The 18,508-nt window shown below is 43.1% G+C and overlaps 1 protein-coding gene across 1 annotated transcript in view; it reads left to right on the top strand.

Moving 5' to 3' along the window:
* KHDRBS2 (KH RNA binding domain containing, signal transduction associated 2) overlaps window positions 1–18,508 on the top strand; it is a 1,768,831-nt gene that overhangs the window by 980,482 nt on the left and 769,841 nt on the right. Inside the window, exon 6 of the mRNA XM_078646808.1 lies at window positions 16,341–16,468. Coding sequence (XP_078502934.1) covers window positions 16,341–16,468 — 128 coding nt within the window. The remainder of the gene's footprint in view (window positions 1–16,340; window positions 16,469–18,508) is intronic.

Raw genomic sequence — 18,508 nt, 5'->3', positions numbered from 1 at the left:
TTTTATTCAGTTGGCGTTTATGGGTTGATGTCTTGGGAGGCCTCACATGTAATGGCGGTAAGCAGGTTCCAAGACCATTCCTTTATCAAACAGGGTGCAATAGCAGAAATGTGATTATAATATTTGATAGATAGATAATTGTACTAATTTGGAGAATCTTCATTTCTATTTTTAGATCCAAATGAAAAAAAAAAATGGTCTGCTTTCAAAACGCTCTAGCAGTAATCCTCCCCTCTCAGTTAAAAGCTGTTGTTACTCATTGTGTTTTGTATGATGTATTAACATTTGTGGGTGGACAGTGGAAGACTGTTTTTTCTGCATAGTGTCATCTGTTATGCCGTTTTTATTACTTTGGTCAAGGATAAAGTTCGTACTTCCATTTAACACGCAATCCATTCCTATTCACTTTCCTATCTGAACTATTTTGGGCTGTATCACACATTAACACCATGTTTTGTAGTAAGCGCTAACCCAGCATTTGAATATAATACCAAAATAATAAATGCACGATATTTTAATGACTGTTATTCAATTTGATATCGCTCTTTTGTTTTTTGTCCTCATTTGTGCAATAATCTACTAGAAAGCAAACAAGAGGGGCTCTGCACTTCCCTCTAAACGGTAACGTGGCGAAGCAAGAATCCCCAAACTTCCTGTCCCTTGAAGGACTGAGAAGCACTTGGGGGCTCCGGTCCTAAACCATGTACCCGGGAGTTATTGCAGAAATTGCTTAATCATTGGACATTTTGGGTCAGGCCTTGCACAATTAAATAACTTAGTACACCTGTAAAAATAAACTAAACTGAAGAGTACTGATCCTAAATATCCCAAAAATCAAGCTTCTTTATGACCTCCCTGTTCTTATACAGCATTTGCACCATTTGTATCGAGTCAAACAATTGCGTCTTTGAAGGGGGGGTGCAGAGTTATCCAACTAATGCAAATCCCATGCCTTGCTAGAAGTCTCAACATAAACAACAGGTTTCTCTGCTTCCTATCCAACCTGACCCCTGACTCCTCCTCCTTGTTCAAAACCCCAAAGATACATAAAGTCATGCTGTGAGAACCAGACTTACAACGCGCCAAAACACCTGGAGGCTGGGGCAGCGGAAAAACATGTGGCGATCATCTGCTTTTTCCTCCCCACACTTAGGACAGCTCTTGACCACCTACCTGTTCATCCTTGTCAGCGTTCCTGGTGACCAATAAGCCCTATGTGTCGTAAACAGATTATTTTTTCTGAGAGAGGCAGCACTATGAACATACCATAACTTAGACCTTGATACTTGCCAGAGATTCAGTATGTCTCCCGAAGATAAGTCTTTCCTCCAGATTTCTGTGGGAAGGACAAACTCCTCTTCTCCGGCAAGCACAAACAGCCAGTACCACTCCGATACCTCTTTCTTTTGTCCAGGGCCCTTTAGGGTTATTTTCTCACGGTCTCCATTTCAGCCTTGTCCTTTGGCAGTGCTTTTGTCCAGCTAACCAGCTGATAATACCTAAATCTGGAGATGTTCCCATTCAACAAAGATGAAGTGGAGTAGTGTGGCTCACTGGTTAGAGGCAGCAGGCCTGAGAGCAGAAGTCAGCCCGGGACCAGGGTTCAATTCCTGACGCGGCAGGGTCGTGGACCTTGGTCAGCGGACTTGATAATTCTCGCTTCGGTGCTTACTCTAATCAGGGGTTCCACTCGGCAACTCTGGGCATTAGCTTGCCTAATCTCCACAACGGCCCCACCAATTCCGGGGATGCCTGGCTCCACCTTGGGGACTCCCAGCAAGGGACCATCCCACAGGGAAAGCCAGGACGGGTTCCCCAGAGTTATACAGCGCCGGGACGCCCCGTTGCTGGGGCAGCTGTGCGCTTTACAAGTATATTACATATTACATAATTGTTCCCAATCCACTAAGGTCTGCCCATTAAGTAACTGGTTCCATCTTGTTATCCCTGCTTCTGCTAACGGGGCTGAAAGTTTGTCCTTTAGACACTCAGAGGTTCCTGGAGAGGCCCATATTGGGGCATGACTGCTATAGTACGGGATTTGTGCTGCCCTTCTGATTTGAAACCATAACTTATAAGCTGCATGGAGAATCTTTAGTTTCACCTTCTTGAAATATTTCAGATGCCTGAATTTATACAGGAAGCCATCCCCCTCTAACTTAGTTATAGCTTGTAGGTACGTAGGATACTTCCAATGATCCTGCATTCAAATTCTCATTGCCTTAAATTGGAAGGCTTTACTGTAAAGGAACATATGCGGGCTAGCAATTCGCCCCTGTTGTTTCCCCTACAAAGCTTCTTTTAAGCAAATCTGGGGGCCTTAGAGGCCCAGATAAAGCTGGTCAAAACTCCCTGTAATTTGTCAAACCAGGCCTTCTTAAGTTCTAGAGGTATTGATGTGCATAGAAATGTAAGCTTAGGTAGTATTGTCATCTTCAAAATGTTTGACCTGCCTAAAAAGGAGAGTGGAAGCTCTACCCAGGACCTTAGTAACCTCTTAATCTCGCTTACTACCCTCTCAAAGTTCAAGGGTGCCACGTCTCCTAAATTTTTATACACCATGAATCCTAGGTAATTCATTGAGTCCCTTATCAAGGGGTTATTACTCTGAGAGTTCCACTCCATCACTTCCAATTTCTGCCAGTTTATCTGGTAACCGGAGACCTCCTCGAACTTGACCAAGATCTCTGATATTATTGGTAAGGAGAGCGACAAGTTAGTTGTAAACACCATCAAGTCATCGGCATCCAGGACCACCCTCTTCTCCCATCCCTGGAATACAAATGCGAGAATTTTTGGACTAGCTCTAAGTTTATTTGCGAGGGGCTCAATAAATATGTCAAAAATAAGGGGAGAGAGAGGAAACCCCTTTCTTGTTCCTCTTCAGATAGCTATCTTTTGGGTAAGATTTCCGTTCACCAATCTCCTGGTGGAAGGGTTTTTATAGATTGTTTTCATATTCCTGCACAAGGATGTCCCCAGGCCGCACTTCTGTGTGACTTTATGCAGAAAAGACCAGCTGACCCTGTCAAAAGCCTTTGCTGCATCAAAGGTAATAGTTGCCACGGGAGTCCGTTTTGAGTTGCTATATCAATGGTCAGTAACTCATGCATTAATCCATGGATCTGCCTGCCCTTGATGAAATCCTTCTGATTCAGATGTATTAGATCTGGAGCCACCTTATTTTGTAAGCAACAATAATTCTTGTAGGAAGAGGCAGCAGGTAGTTTGGAGGGAGAACATGGCGGCCGGCTAGGAGTTCCGGTTGGTAGCTCCCTGCCTGCTCTGGTGACTAAGCGCGGTATGCGGTATGCGCATGTAACAGTTGACACTCCACTACAGGGGAAGCGGAGATGATCTGGCCAACACTGCGGGTTGGCAACAAAATAAATAAAAGGAAAATTGGTGATGGCTTACCGCAACGTTTTTTTCTCCAGTGAAGGATTCGGGTCCTGGCGCTGATGCAAGGATTTACAGAGATTCAGTGCAGGGGAAGGCAGGTCACAGAGGAACCAACTCCGGAAGGCTCTTCACGGTGGGTGGAGGCAGTTGTCAACGCAAGGCGGTCCAGGAGAGCTGTGGGGAAGATATGCTTATGGGGATCGATTAGTCTCTCCGGAGGAATACCACAGCAGAGGAGCCTGTCAGTTGAAGGTGAAAACTATGCTGAGGAGAGGCAACATCTTACTCCATGAAGGAAGGCAGGGTCAGTGCGCATAATTTCAGCAAGTGCCCGTTGGGGTAAAAAAGCACATGTGCTGCACTGTTTGACAAGGGGAAGGAAGGAGCTGACCAGAGGAACCAGGAGAAAGAGAAGGAGGAAACTGTACAAACCCCTCAATAGAGTGAGGGGAACTTGAAACAGGTAATAGGCTACTGCTTACGAACAAGGAAATTAAACATCCCTCCCATCATCTCCCCAATTAAAAGCGTAGCTCTTCTATCAGTGTATACTTCACAGAAACAGAAGGGAGGGCACACTAAACCTCTTGCCCCACTGCTATCTGCCTCATCTAGGGAAAAGGGTAAAGCTCTTAAACCCAAAATAATATTGTCTCTGTGCAAGCTAGGCTGCCTTCTCCCTCCCGGAGTCTGACGCTAGTGAACTGCCTACTCTAGAAAAAAAGCCCTCCCCCTGAAGAGAGCTACAGGGGACCTGCAGAGGCAATTATTGTGCTCAGCAATATGTTTCAGATTCTGGTGATGAGTGATCTGAAATGTCTTAGGAAGCGACTCAGGTAGAGTCTCGACCCCTGAATTACATTGGAGCCAAGACAGCGTACAAAGCCAAGGCCGGAGCAAACACCTGGTTACAAATCCCAAACACCCCAGTAGTTTAACCAGTACACAGTCTGATCAACAGATATCTAAAGAAGCTGTATCAAATTCTGGGGTGTAAAAACTGATGGAGTCTATGATCTTAGAGATAAGAGAGAAGTTCGCCATCTCTGAGAGAAACCAGGGCAAGATTCATGATTCTTGTGAGGCATTGGAGGGAAAAAAAATGACCTCTTTGATAAACTGAGTGGTAGTAGTTAAGGCCTCTATGACGGATCTCGGCAAGGAGGTTGAGGAAAACCGATATGAAATAAAAGCACTAAAATCAAGGGTAAAAGGCCTCTGGGGCAAGATGGAGTCCTAGGAGAATAATGCCGGCAGGAATAACTTGAGACTGTTAAATATCCTGGAGGGCAAAGAGGGTGAAAATGTCAAAAGTTTTCTAGTGAATCTGCTTTGTGAGTTTGTTCCAGGTCTGGATCCCTCAGTACTGGAGAAAGATGTACAAAGGGCTCCTAGATACCCTTTCAGGAGTACTGGGGCAAGGAAATATCAGCTGAAGTTTCTTATTAACTTTCAGTCCTATTCTCTGAAGGAGAGGCATAGTAAGGAACTGAAATCACTGGGGGCAACAGTGCAAATGTGTTTCCCTGCGTCCCTAAAAGTTATGTGGCAAAACAAGATGCTTAACTTCAGAGCTCCCCAGGAAGTGGAGTTATTTATAAACTAGATTAAGCCACAGTAGATGATGATGTGAGATAGGATCCTGAGCAGGCAGGGCCTCGATGGGCAAATATATTGTAAATGTAAATTGATACTTGTATAGCGCACTACTCACCCGCAAGGGTCTCAAGGCGCTTGTACGAATACCGCTGTGGAACCCATCCTGGCTTTCCCTGTGAGGTGTCCACTCCTGGGCACCCCCAAGGTGGAGGCCAGGCATCCTTAGCGTTGTGGGGGCCGTTGTGGAGATTAAGCAAGCCATTGCCCAGAGTTGCAGAGTAGGACTCAATGATTGGAATAGGCACCGAGGCGAGAATTATCAGGTCCATGGAATTTTTTAGCCCAAGACCCACCGAGGCGGGGAATTGAACCCTGGTCGCAGGCTAGACCTCTGCATCAGGGTCTGCCACTCTAACCATTGAGCCACACTTCTCCACTATTCAGCCCAAGGAAGGATGGGCGGGTTCTCCAGTGAGGTTGGTGGGGGATGTCCACAAATATTTTAATACAAATTTTTTCACAGGGGAGTTGGGAGCATATAGGGGAAAAAATATGTCCACATTTGTGTTTTAGAGTGATTGTGGACGGAGGGAGAATGCAGGGTCTGAAGCACATTAACACTAATCTTAATGATGATTAGAATATTATCCTGGAATGTCAACGGGCTGAGGATAAGGAGGAGGAGGAGGCAGAAGATACTGGAATAACTGCGAGTGGTACATAGCAAGATTATTATCTTGCAGGAGACACATCTGTTAAAAGCGGAATGGGTATTTACAATTGCTGCACAAAGATTGTGTCCTTTTTGTCCTCAGTTTCCTGAAATCTGCTTCGAAGGCTAGGACTTGCTTCGATTAAAAGACTGAAGGAATTGTGCATTTAATACTGTTATATAGGCTTCCACTTGAATCAGGACTATTATGTGATGAATTGTGTATAATTTTAATGGTCACCATGCGATGAATTGTGTAAAATGTTAATAGATTTCATGTATTGGTAACTTTTATAGTTTGAATTGCTAAAACCGAAAAAAGTTGTTTGAAATTGAATATAAAAGTGGAATGGGAAGAGGCAACAAATACATTAAAATGGGTGGATGTTTCGATATGCATTAATCAAAACAGCTCTGTCAAGGGGGTGGCTACCTTATTTAGGACAGCAGTAAAAGTGTTAATATTAGAAGCGCATTCAGAAACCAGAGGGAGATGGGTGGTAGTTAAAGCTATGATTCAGGAGAAACCATATGTTATCGCTGGTTATTGTGGGCCAAATATGGATGGCCCCTCACCATTACAATCCCTGTATTTACTGCCCCCATAATCTTGGCAGGTGATTTTAACTCATTACTAGACCCTAGGAAGGATAAATGGGCAATTAAAAAGCCACCCATAGAGTCAAACTTACCTCAAATGAGGTCAGTGCTCAGATGTTGCATGCAGGACTTTAAACTGCAGGATGTGTGGAGAGAGAAGGTGGTGGGGCATCAAAAGTACACATTTAGGAATAGGAGACATGGACACGCCTCAAGGCTTGAATATTTTCTTGTGGATAAAGGAGAAAGTAGGATGGTTAGTAGGGTGGAACATCTGCCAGCCCACTTGTCAGATCATTCAGCGGTCCGTCTGGAATTGAAGGTGGGAGTTAGTGGGCCCCCAGAGATGGATGTTGGACAGAGCTCTATTACTAAATCACCAAGTGGTGATGCAGTAGAAGGAGATAACTGGGGAATATTTCCATATAAATTACATCAGTACTGCATGGCAGATGGTCTGGGCTGCATATAAGGACTTCATAAGGGGATGCTGGCTGGTATGGCTGCTTTCAAGCACAAGGCTACCATAAGCAAAATAGGGTCTCTGGAGGTTAGGTTGAAACACTTGGAAAGATTGGTTAAGAAGCAGAGTCAAGGACGAGGGGCCCAGGGTGTTAGCTTGCTTGAGGAGGAAATGAAGGAAAGGAAGGAAGAGCTATCTTGTTGTTGGAGGGAATAGTTAGAAGAAAGTGGGAGGTGAGCAAGCTTAGGCACTATGAATATGGGGAGGGGTGCAGCAAACTTCTGTCTTGGAAAATAAAAACAGAGCAGAGCCAGAATAAAATTCCAGCCATCTGGGTAGAAGGGCAAAGTGCCCTTAAGTGCATGGACAAGGAGATAGAGGGAGCCTTCACAGAGTTTTTTCAAACACTATACACAGAAGAGGAAGGTGTGTCAAAGGAGCATGTAGAGAAGTATTTTGAAGATTTGCAAATACTAACATAGTCAGAGGGCAGAGGGAGTTGTTAAATGCAGAAATAACAATTGAAGAAGTAGCAGGGGCAATAGGGAAATTGAAAAGGGGAAGGCAACTGGCCTGGATGCTCTCCCAAATGAGATTTATCTGTCCCTTAAAGAGGAGATCATTCCCTTTTTGACAGGCCTTTTCAACCTGATTTTTCTTGGGGGCGAGAACATACTAACATTCTGGGAGGAAGCCATTGTTTGTCTTTTACAAAAGGCAGGGAAAGACCCTGAATTTTGTGAGTCTTTACTGCTGAACAGTGATTATATGATCTTTACTCAGATTTTAGCAGTGAGATTAGATAAAGTGGTAGGCGATCTAATACATCTTCGTGTCACTGTTTTGTTTTTCTATTTTATTAATTTAATGAAATCCTAAATTTAAAATCATAGTCATAATTTCACAATCCATTAATTCAAATATTATTTCTGGAATCCAGGCATAGAAAAAAACCACAAAGTCACTCAAATAAATATGTCGATTTGAATCGGTATACTTTTTCCTATAAAGAAGGTCCCTTGTTTTTAAAGAATTTTTCAAGCCATGTGCATTACTTACAAGGCGCTGAAAAATAATGGGCCTGACTTCTTTAAAAACGCTTTTAAAATCTACAAACCCAGCCGAACACTGCGGTCATCGACGGCCCAACAGCTCCAAATCCCCCCAACAAAAAAGGTGACATGGGGGGATAGACGTTTTGTAGTGGTGGCATCCAAATTATGGAACCAGGTTCCCTCTCAGATTAAGGAACACACCTCGTTGTTTTCCTTTCGAAAACATCTTAAAACCTGGCTCTTTAACCAGTAACATTCTGTAACCCTCGCAATCTGAAATATGCTAACATTAGCGCCGAGACGCCGTAAGGTATTTGCGCGCTTTAGAAATTTTATAAATAAATAAATAAATAAATAAATAAATAAATAAATTCCTGTCCATATGAAACTTATTAAGATCAGAAACATGCAACCTTTTCAAATAGTTCTAAACTTGTTGCAATGTAAAAATAGTTTTATAGGAACCTATAATTCATTTTAAAGTAACTATCGGACACCATAATAATCTTGTTTTCCATTAATATAACTATCACATGGATTTATATATTGGTTTGACCGACTGCATAACTGTCCTAGATAGAGCAAATGAATCAAGGTTGAGCTACCCCTAAATTTTGACAGCACACCCCACAACTATGCATATTTAAGTACACAAGAATATCCGTTTGAGACTTTTAATCATCGTGTACAGCTTTCTCTTGACATGATGATTTAAAAGAAAAGCATCTTAAAGTCTTTGGAGTTTTAGGGCCAGATGTAGGTAACTAATTTTTACCGACTCTAAAATACTGATTTTTACCGAATCGGTATTTTAGAAAAGGGAAATGAGATGTAGGTAAAAAATCGGTAAAAAATACCGAATCGGTAAAATTCGGAAACCCCGACTCGGTATTTACCGATTCGGTATTTACCGATACGGCAAATACCGAATCGGTAATTCACATGCAATCCTATGGGCCCGGAGGCCCATAGGAATGCAGTGAATCTACCGAATCGGTATTTACCGAATCGGTAAATACAGATTCGGTAAATACCGAGTCGGGGATACAAAATACCAGGCAGTTGATGTTACAACCAATCACGTGCCTCCACCCCGCCCCTCAGCCAACCAACAGAGCAATAGACCAATCCTGTGCATCCACCCCACCCCACAACCAGGAAGTGGCCACACCCATGCAGGTGCAGTGTACCTGATCACACAGGAGAGCAGTTACACAGAGACAGGCTGGTGTGAAGCAGAGCCCTGCCGGACATAGAAATGGATCCCCAAGACTGTCAGAGGGAAGGTGCAGAGAGGAGGAGGAAGATGAAGTTCAGCACTGGTGAACTTCAGGTGCCGGTGGAGGAGGTCGTCAAGCACTACCCCAAAATCTTTGGGAAGCAGTCCCTGCAGGTACCAGAGGCTGTCCAGAGGAACACCTGGCTGGGGATCCAGACCAAAGTACACGCTATAGGAGTAACCACCAGGGAAGTGGACGACCTCAAGAAGCGATGGTACGATCTAAGGATCGTTATCAAGAAAAAATTGGCTGCAAGAAGTAAGGAGGCCAATGCTACAGGAGGAGGAAAGAACAGGGAACCTGCTCTCACGGACCTGGGGGGGCTTGTGGAGTCCACACTGGAGCCAGAGTGTGTTGTGGAGATTGGTGATGCAGACAGCTCAGCCCGAGCTGCAGCTAAGAAAGGTAAGGGACATGTCCATCATCCCACACCCCCTGCCTGTGTCCCTCCCCCAATGTGGCTATGAGTTGAGGAAATCCAGTACTGACTTGAGTATTCACCTTCAATGCATTATGGGAGTGGTAGTCATGAGAATAGCCATATGAACAGTCTACGTGAAATTTTGTCAGGCATGCCACACAATACAATCAGAGACATGGGAGGAGCAGGAAATAGTGAAATAATAATGTGATTTAATATTGATTTACACGGTGAAAGCACCACTAAGACACTGTCCATATCTGTCCACAGGGGAGACATCACGCAAGTCACTGCAGGTGAGGGAGAAGACACATCCCCAAAGGGATCGGAGTGAGCAAGAAGGCAGGGTTGCAGGGCCCAGCACAGCAAGACCTACAGCACCCTGCACACAAGCAGCTGACACACCAGAGGCAGACGACACCATGCACCTTGAAGCATCTCCAGTGCTCCTTGATTCACCACAAGATGAGTCACAACAACCACACACACCAACAGACACAGAGGTGTCAGGCAGCTGCAGACCCGTGAGGCATGAGGGTCCCTCGCAAAGGATCCTACAAACATCCTCCGATGAGGAAAGGGAGTGTGAGGAGTCAATACAGCCAATGGCAGGAAGTCACCATGTCATACATTCACTCTTCTCAGGCAATCCGGTGGGACAAGACGTCGTAGGGCCCGGGAGTCAAACGTCAGTGGCCGTGATGTGGATGTCTTTCAAGGCCTTGAGACCACAATGGTCAAGGTGCAGCGCCTGCAGGCAAAAGGAATAAGTGCAGTTCACAGACAAATGTGCCTTTTGAACACCAATTTCACTGACATGAACAAGGGAATAGCATCAATGGCAGACAGCATGAGGGACATGGCAGATGGAGTCAGGGACATGTCTCCGTGTGTGATGATACTCTGTGAGGAACTGCGAGAGGACCGTGCACAAAGGCGCAGCGAGAGCCATCGTACGCACCAGCAGACAAGGGGAATGCGCCAACTTGCAACTGCGACTTCTCTGATGTGTCGCCGTTCATTCGCTATGCAGGAGGGGCTGGTGCACTGCTGTACTGATCTCTCCCGGGGGATGGGGAGAGTCACTACAGCACTTGAAGTGCTGCTGACAAACCAGTCAGCCACCACAAGAGCAGAAGTTGTCAGGGACACAGATACCCCTAGTAGCAGGAGCAGCACCCCTGTCCCTGAAGTAAGGAGGAGCAGCAGACGCCAGAGTGCCGGTGCTGGCACATCAGACTCGGAACTTATCCAACCTCAGGCATCACGCGTGGCTGTTCATGGGCGCAAGTAGTGAGTCTGCCATATGCAGATGAACATGTGAGGGTGAGGTAACCCCCGTCCACACAGTAGTGCTAGGCACACTAGTATGTGTGTTTTGTGGCTTTGTGGCTTATGTCATTTCAACGTAGTGCAAAATAAACTACGTGCATTGAAGTACAACACGTGCTTTGTCTCTACACTTACTCAGAAGTAGTTGTGTGTGATTTCTGCACGTCTCTGTCTCCCTTCTGTGGGTGTTGGTACTCCTACTGTGTTGGCTGCTGGTAGTGCCTGCTCATCATCATGGTCTTCATAGTCCTCCAATTCCACCTCTGTGCCCCTCTTAGTTGCGAGGTTGTGCAACATTGCACAGGTAGCAATTATCTTACAGCATGTTACAGGTGAGTACTGCCGTGCCCCCCCACTTTTGTGGAGGCAGTGGAACCGGCTCTTCAGGAGCCCATAGGTGCGCTCAATGATGTTGCGGGTGGATTTATGTGCCACATTGTAACGTCTCTGGCTGGGGGTTGTGGGGTTGAGGTAGGGTGTCAGGACGAAGGAACAGAGTGCATATGCACTATCCCCTAATGTGAAAGAAAAAAGATACATTACTCAGAGGCACACATTGACATACGTCTGCTTCATCTATCAAGGGAGTGTCACCCATTTATTTACCTAGCAGGTATCCTTCCCCGAATTCACCCGCTGTCAGGCAGGTATAGATCCCACTATTTTGGAATAGGTATGAATCGTGGGTGCTTCCTGGGTATCTGGCCACTATATCAGTGATAATGTACTTGGCATCACAGATTGCTTGTACATTGATTGTGTGTGAGGACTTCCTGTTCCTGTATATGTGCTCAGTGGCAGCTGGGGGGCAAATGGGGATGTGGGTCCCATCAATGCAGCCAATCATGTGTGGGAAATTTGCCATGAGGTAAAAGTCAGTCTTGGTCCTGAGCAAGTCCGCATCAGTGTCTGGGAAGTGGATGTAATGCTCCATTCTTTGCATCATGGCATCCAGGAACTTTCTGAATAAACGCGACAGGCAGCTCTGGGACACCCCACCTACCACAGCAACAACACTCTGGTAACTCCCAGATGCAAGCAGGTGAATGCTACATAGCACCTGCACATGGGGTGGGATGGCGTGGGCCCTTGGTCTTGGGTGGTCCAGGAGTGGGTGCAGGTCCCTGATCAGGTCCATGATGGTTTGGGGGTGCAGTCTGTATCTTTGCAGTATCTCTGGCTCTGTCAATTGGAAGAGTGTAATCCTCTGCCTGTAGACCTGCTCCTCCCTTCTCCATTCCCTCTCACCTGCTGCCTGTAGCCTTAGCCGTCTTGCTATGACGTAGAAAGCCGCCATTCTGGTTCCAGTGTTGCATTTTGGGGCCCTTTTTTATAGGCTGCACCTGATTACCACCTGCTTACAATCCATGTTAAATACCGATTCATAAATACCGAATTTTGGTGAAATTCGGTAAATTATGGCTCACCTACATCTCGATGGTGTTGTTTTTTCCATTTCTTATTTCCGATTCGTTAATTTTATCGATTCGGAACATTTACCGACTCGGTATATTTTCCGATTCGGTAATTTTACCGATTCGGTAATATTACCGATTTGGATTATTTACCGAGCCGGTAATGTACCGATTCGGAAATTTTTCCGATTCTGTAAAATTTGGGCGTGCTACATCTCAATGTCCAAATACCGGTCGGTAACGGCCGAAATTACCGATTTTCGGCCGTTACCGACCGGTATTTGGCTACCTACATCTGGCCCTTAATCTTTTTATATTTAAAAAAATTACATTTGATATACTGTTACACTGCGTTTGTTACTCCTCTTTTTCTCAGCATTTGTAAAACATAACACTTTCAATGCATTTTTTTTGACTACAGGTAAGTACCAAATGCGTGTTTACCTTGAATTAGTGGGAAGTAAATCTTGCCCCAATCATATTTGCCTAATTGTTCTTCTTTGATAACCCAGGGTATCTCTTAAGCAGTTGCCCATAGACATCTCTATAACATGATTACATTAGACTGCACAAACATATCCCAGATATTCCTTTCATCTTCTAGCGTTATCCTATTTATTTAATTATTTATGAACTATCTCAAATGTAATATATGCAAATCTTTAAAGCAGTTTCAGATATTACTATAGTTTTGCTAGATGTGGAAATCCTTTTGCAGTGGCTAAAGAATGCCAATATATTCATTTTCTTCAACTTTATCTAATGATTTGCAGAAAATAGTTAATTTACATGTGCAGCTGGACATGACAAGGAGCATCACATTTGTTTTTCAAATGTTAGTTCTCTAGCTGTTTATACAACCTGGCCGAATAAACTTAATTGAAACATTACATGTGCATAGCAAAATACTGTAGCATTAAAAATACGAGCTTGGTTTTGAAACTTTAATTTTGTTCTAATCGTTTTTATTGCATGTAATATCCTACCTTTTGATGGGGATGAAAGATATCAACTTGATAGACTAAGGCAGAAGTTTGACAAAATCATTTTCAAAATACAACTCAATATTCCACAGAACACTTACCAGGTAAATCTCGCAAAGTGTTAAATGTGGTCAAAACTGGTCCCAATTTGAGCATAAACAGTAGACATGTGTATGTTTTCCTTATTTTAAAAAAAATGCAAATATGCATCAGCAAAGAAAAACTTAGTTGTGAGACTTTCACTTGCCACAGGCTACCAAAGTATACTGGAAACATTTCTCAAGGGAAGCCAAGGAGTTGATTTTTCATAAGAGATCATGACTGGAAGTAAGTGCTCTGAGGGAGAACATATGTGGCTGCCACAATATATTGATTCTTTTGCAAAAATCATTAGATTCAGTATGGGGATGCCACTCACAAAAACATGACTGATAAAGGAATCTGGTTTCTAGTTTATTATTGAGAACTTTGCAGCAGCGCTTCTGAATAGCTGAAAACCTCTTTTGGGGAATGTGAATGTAGATGGAAGGCATCTATCGAGGCTTTTTCTGTACCTTGCTTCACTACAACAGCATTGCTTCTGATTTTAAAACATTACAGACCAGAATGTTTCTCCAACTGCAGATGAAAACGAAATGTAATCTTACCTTCAGTATGAGTGAAGTGTGGACGAGGGGTTCAGATGCGCTGTTGCATTGAAACTAAAAGGTCAATTTCGAGTCCTTCCTCCCTTCGGATTAGGGCCTTTCCTTTGCTCTGCCGAGGAAAGTGGCAATTAAAACCTAACTAGGTCATATTTTAATCAGCACCCTTGCATTGTCTTTAACCTCCATTCTAAAAATATGATTCCCATGGCGTCGGTGTTCACTCAATTGAGCTCCTAAATGTATATTTCAGAAATTAAGTTCAGAGTCCTTCCAGCATTTTCCTAGGTTTGTTAAAGATTAATTATTATTTCCTTAAAATAAAGAACATATATATTCATTTGAGGCTAATCTCTGAAATCCTACTGTCAGCACCTGCTGAGTTTTATTAGATTACATATTGATGTGACAGTAACAATGATGCACCACGGGCTGTATATTGGAAATGCTGTAGAGGATTCAACGGCCATTTGTTGAGCTGCTTGTATACTATGGTATTACAGAAGGGAATGTTGTTGCTTGAGTGGCACATTTTATAATATGGATCGTGAGATCACATATAGTCCTACACAATCTAAAAGGGGTAATCTCTCATTTTATAGGAGCATCTCCATATGCAAATGAGAGAAATGCTTTCCCCTATGCCTCTAAACACAAGGAGATGATGGATGGAGCACTGAAACTTTTCAGACGCTCACCCCAAGTCACAGATCTGGATGGAAACCATCATCATTCTTTCACCACCCCAGTTCAGAGCCAGCCATATGCAAATAAGTCTTGACCCTATTCCACATGGGAACAGTCCAGCCCAAAATGCCAATTTAGGTTCTCCTGGACTGGAAACAAGCATCTTGGGACCGGTTTCAGGATGACACCGTTCATCAGCCGGATTAGCTTGAATCCAGTGACAAAGTGAACAAGGATCCCTATCTGGGCATACCCTGCCAACTTAGAGCAAACAAAGCAAGCACAAGGAGATGATGGACGGAGCGCTGAAACTTTTCAGACACACAACTTGTCACAGATCTTGCTTGAATCCCTCATCGTTCTTCAGCTCATTGCATCACCCCAGTTGAGACCCAACCATATGCAAATCAGTCTTGACCTTGTTACGCATTTGCCATAAAACCAAAGCAGATGCAAGGGCAACAATGTAATTGGAAGGCATAGTGGATGTGCATCTGATAATATGTGGTGCACAGTTAGTGTAACCCTTAAAATGCCAACTGAGCAGAGACTTGACCAAGGTACCCTAAAAAGCATCCTCAGCAGGGTGGTGTAGTTGTACGCTGCTTTCAGCTACAGAGAGGATTGCAGTCCCCTCTTTTATCTCAGTCGCATCCCTATGCATTGAAAAGCAAACTAGGTGTTTGAAACTGGTTAGCCATTTTTCAATGATGCACACTCGCATGTGCAGATAAATGTGTGTGCCTTTAATGAGGACAGCACACTTCTTTTCATAATCGGGTGCACTGTGTGCATCTTCTCTGAGTGCTACCAATGAGGGATCAGTCATTTGGCACCATACTCATATGCTGAGGAAGAGCTGAGAAGTCACAGATGCATTTATAAGGGTTATAGAAAAGAAGTAACAATCAGGAAGGAACCTTTCGGCACTGAATGGACAGAGTTTGCTTTTTTATGTCCCAGATCCGAGGGGTGGGAGGGGGGTAGGGAGACTGATGAGCATGACACATGAGCTAATATCATTCCTTTCACCATCGGCAATGCCATCATATATTAAAAAGATTCCTGAACTATAGAGAATCCACTGCAGAATATGTTGTTATGAATCACTGGGAACGGTATGGCTGTGTGGTTTCAGCATTTTAGGTACGACACGCGGTAGGACTGGGGCTAATAGGAGATTTCGATCTTTGCAATTTTACATTGGAATGATACTGTTGAGGCATTGCAAACAATAAAATATTGACCATGTTTTTAAATATTGCAGTATATCCCCGAAATTTTCAGTGCCATTTTAAAATGTTGGTTCTCTGAGTTTGAAATGATGCTGCAAAAATTCCGTAACTCTTCAAAAGCCTCCAAGACACGGAACCTAATATAAGCATTCCACAAAGCTTATTTTCTGTAGGTCATCAGAGAAACTCCAGTTAAACTGCAGGGTTATACATGGCTAGACCATGAGACAACACAGCTCCTTGCACCTCTTAAGTGAGAAACCACTGCGCAGATCAGGAGAATTGTATGTATATGAGGTGGTCAGCCTTGTGAAATACCAGGGGGCTCCTCAATATACTGCTGCAGTAGGCATCCGGATATGATGTTTCATCAGGTTGCTGTAGATGAATTGTATCCTTCTAATTCCGGGTGCATTCTAGTCTTTTCATTTGCAGCCATTTGTTGTGAATAATACTAATTCATTCAATATTTGCATTTCCGAATGTCACTCACTGGCATTATTTTCTTTCAGGACTACAACGATGAAATCCGTCAGGAGCAGCTGAGAGAATTGTCTTTTTTAAATGGATCAGAGGATACGAACAGAGTTCCGGGCATACGTGCAAGAGGGCTTCGAACAGCAGTGGCGCTTCCATCCAGGTTGGTTGTTCTACATTTTTAAATCCAAAGGAGTACCTGGCTTGAGCCAATTAACAAAGTTGTTTCTTGAACACTGAGAAACACTGTCTTGTACTGTAAAACTAGTACAAGACTTCTATAGATATACAACAGTTTTTTCCATTTCATAAAATGTATGATTCCCATGGCTCGTTTGTACTAAAAATATAATTACGCTGATTAAACTTGTGCTGTAGCGCCACTGAGCCCATTTACTTTTTCCTCCGATGGGTCATGAACCGTGCCAAGATGGGTCGGATATGGGGATCCAATCCAGTTATCCAATGAGGACCAGGAATTGGGTAGCTGACTCGGATGTATGTCGTTACTACGCATGCTTTTACAACGCATGCCTTTACCACTCAACTTGTACAACACAAGTCGTTACAACGACTTGCGTTGGGGGGCGCTGGATAGTGAATAGTTTAATTAACTATTCCAACTCCAGTCCCCGTAGATAGTAGGGAAGGTTTGGATAGTAAATTAAACTATTCCCTATCCTACAGCGCCCCCAAGTGCAAGTCGTTGTAACGACTTGCGTTGTTAACGTTGCTTGGTAAAGGTAGTGCGTGGTAAAAGTTGTGTTGTAAACGCTGTTCCCCGCTGACTCACAATCTTGCAATTAGATTCATGTATATTAATACTACACTATACAGGTACAGGATTATTACAGCTAAACCAAGTCTCCTGAATAAATTCAGTCAGGCTAGATCCATACAAACAGGTAATTCATTTAAAGCTATGCAACATAGTAACATTAAGGCCTGTTGACTAAAGACTTCTCTATTAGAATGTCAATCTCTCATTAATACTATTGAAATGCAAAGCCAATCACTGGAGACAAGTTGTAGAGAAACAGAAACAGGATTTGTGAACGGTTAGAAGTTATAAGTAAATTGAGAAGATACATACATCAACAGCAGACACTGGTTTTAGGAGTATACAATAATCAAATGTATCACTTTTAGGCCATCAGTTAACAAACTTCTACAAGGAGAGTTGAGGAAAGGACATGGATCATGTCAGCTCAAACATTCTCTCCCAAGAGGAAAAGAAGACCAGGAAAAGCCCTCATAGTGCATGCGCCAGCCAAAAGATTCTGCAATTCCGAAGGCTGTCTCTCAGTCTGACAGAAAGCAAACCTCTTTGGAAAGGTGGCAAAGTGTCAAAACAAGTGGCACAAAGAATGTGTGTCCGATCATCAGTCCAACGCATAATATCATTTCCAAGTTCCGGGGTCACACCTCCTGGATCCACTCATCTGATCAGACCACTGAGTGCATTGGTCAGTTTGTATAGGATGATTGTCATGCAGCATAAAAAAAGACACATTTTATGGAAAAAAGGTGGAGCTCATCACATGAGCTGTCGAAGTTTTCAAAATGTTACATTATAAACAATTGGCTTTCAGTAAAGGCTCATGAGTGAGGTAAAAAGTACAACTTCTTAGAGAAGATTTTCCAAAAGTAGCAAATTAGTTGCAAATAGTCTTGGTATGTGCATGGGAACTCTTATGAAACATTGTTTCATCCCACATTGTAAATGTAGGAGTCTTTCTCATAAGAAAAGAATCGAGCACGAGAAGGAAAATGCAGGCCTCAATTGAATTTTAGTTCATGAAATACACACTGTAAATTAATGGAAATCTGAATTTAATTCAAATGTTTCTAAACCTTTTATTCTCTCTGAAATCTTTGCCACTTATAAAGCATTTTACTTCAGTAGCAATTTGCATGTGTAACTATATTTCAAAGGTACCAACGTATAAAGTTATTTCAAAATGTGAAGCAACTAAATTGTTTCTAATAATTCTCATTAGTACATGTATGAAGATCATGATCTGAATATTTCCGTGAAATTAGAATTAGCATAAATATGCAGCACCATTTCTTTTTCTCAGATGGTGCACACTTCCCAGGAGCAAACATAATATTAAAAGAACTCTTCAATAATCGTTAATAAGGTTACCTAGTTTACATTTAGTCCTCTTAATTCTTCACATATATTATTTTTCAGAGAAGA

This window comes from Lissotriton helveticus, chromosome 6 (assembly GCF_964261635.1).
Source record: "Lissotriton helveticus chromosome 6, aLisHel1.1, whole genome shotgun sequence".
Classification (NCBI taxonomy): Eukaryota; Metazoa; Chordata; class Amphibia; order Caudata; family Salamandridae; genus Lissotriton; species Lissotriton helveticus.
The sequence above is the reverse complement of the archived record's forward strand: the minus strand, read 5'-3'. Positions and strand labels throughout refer to the sequence as shown.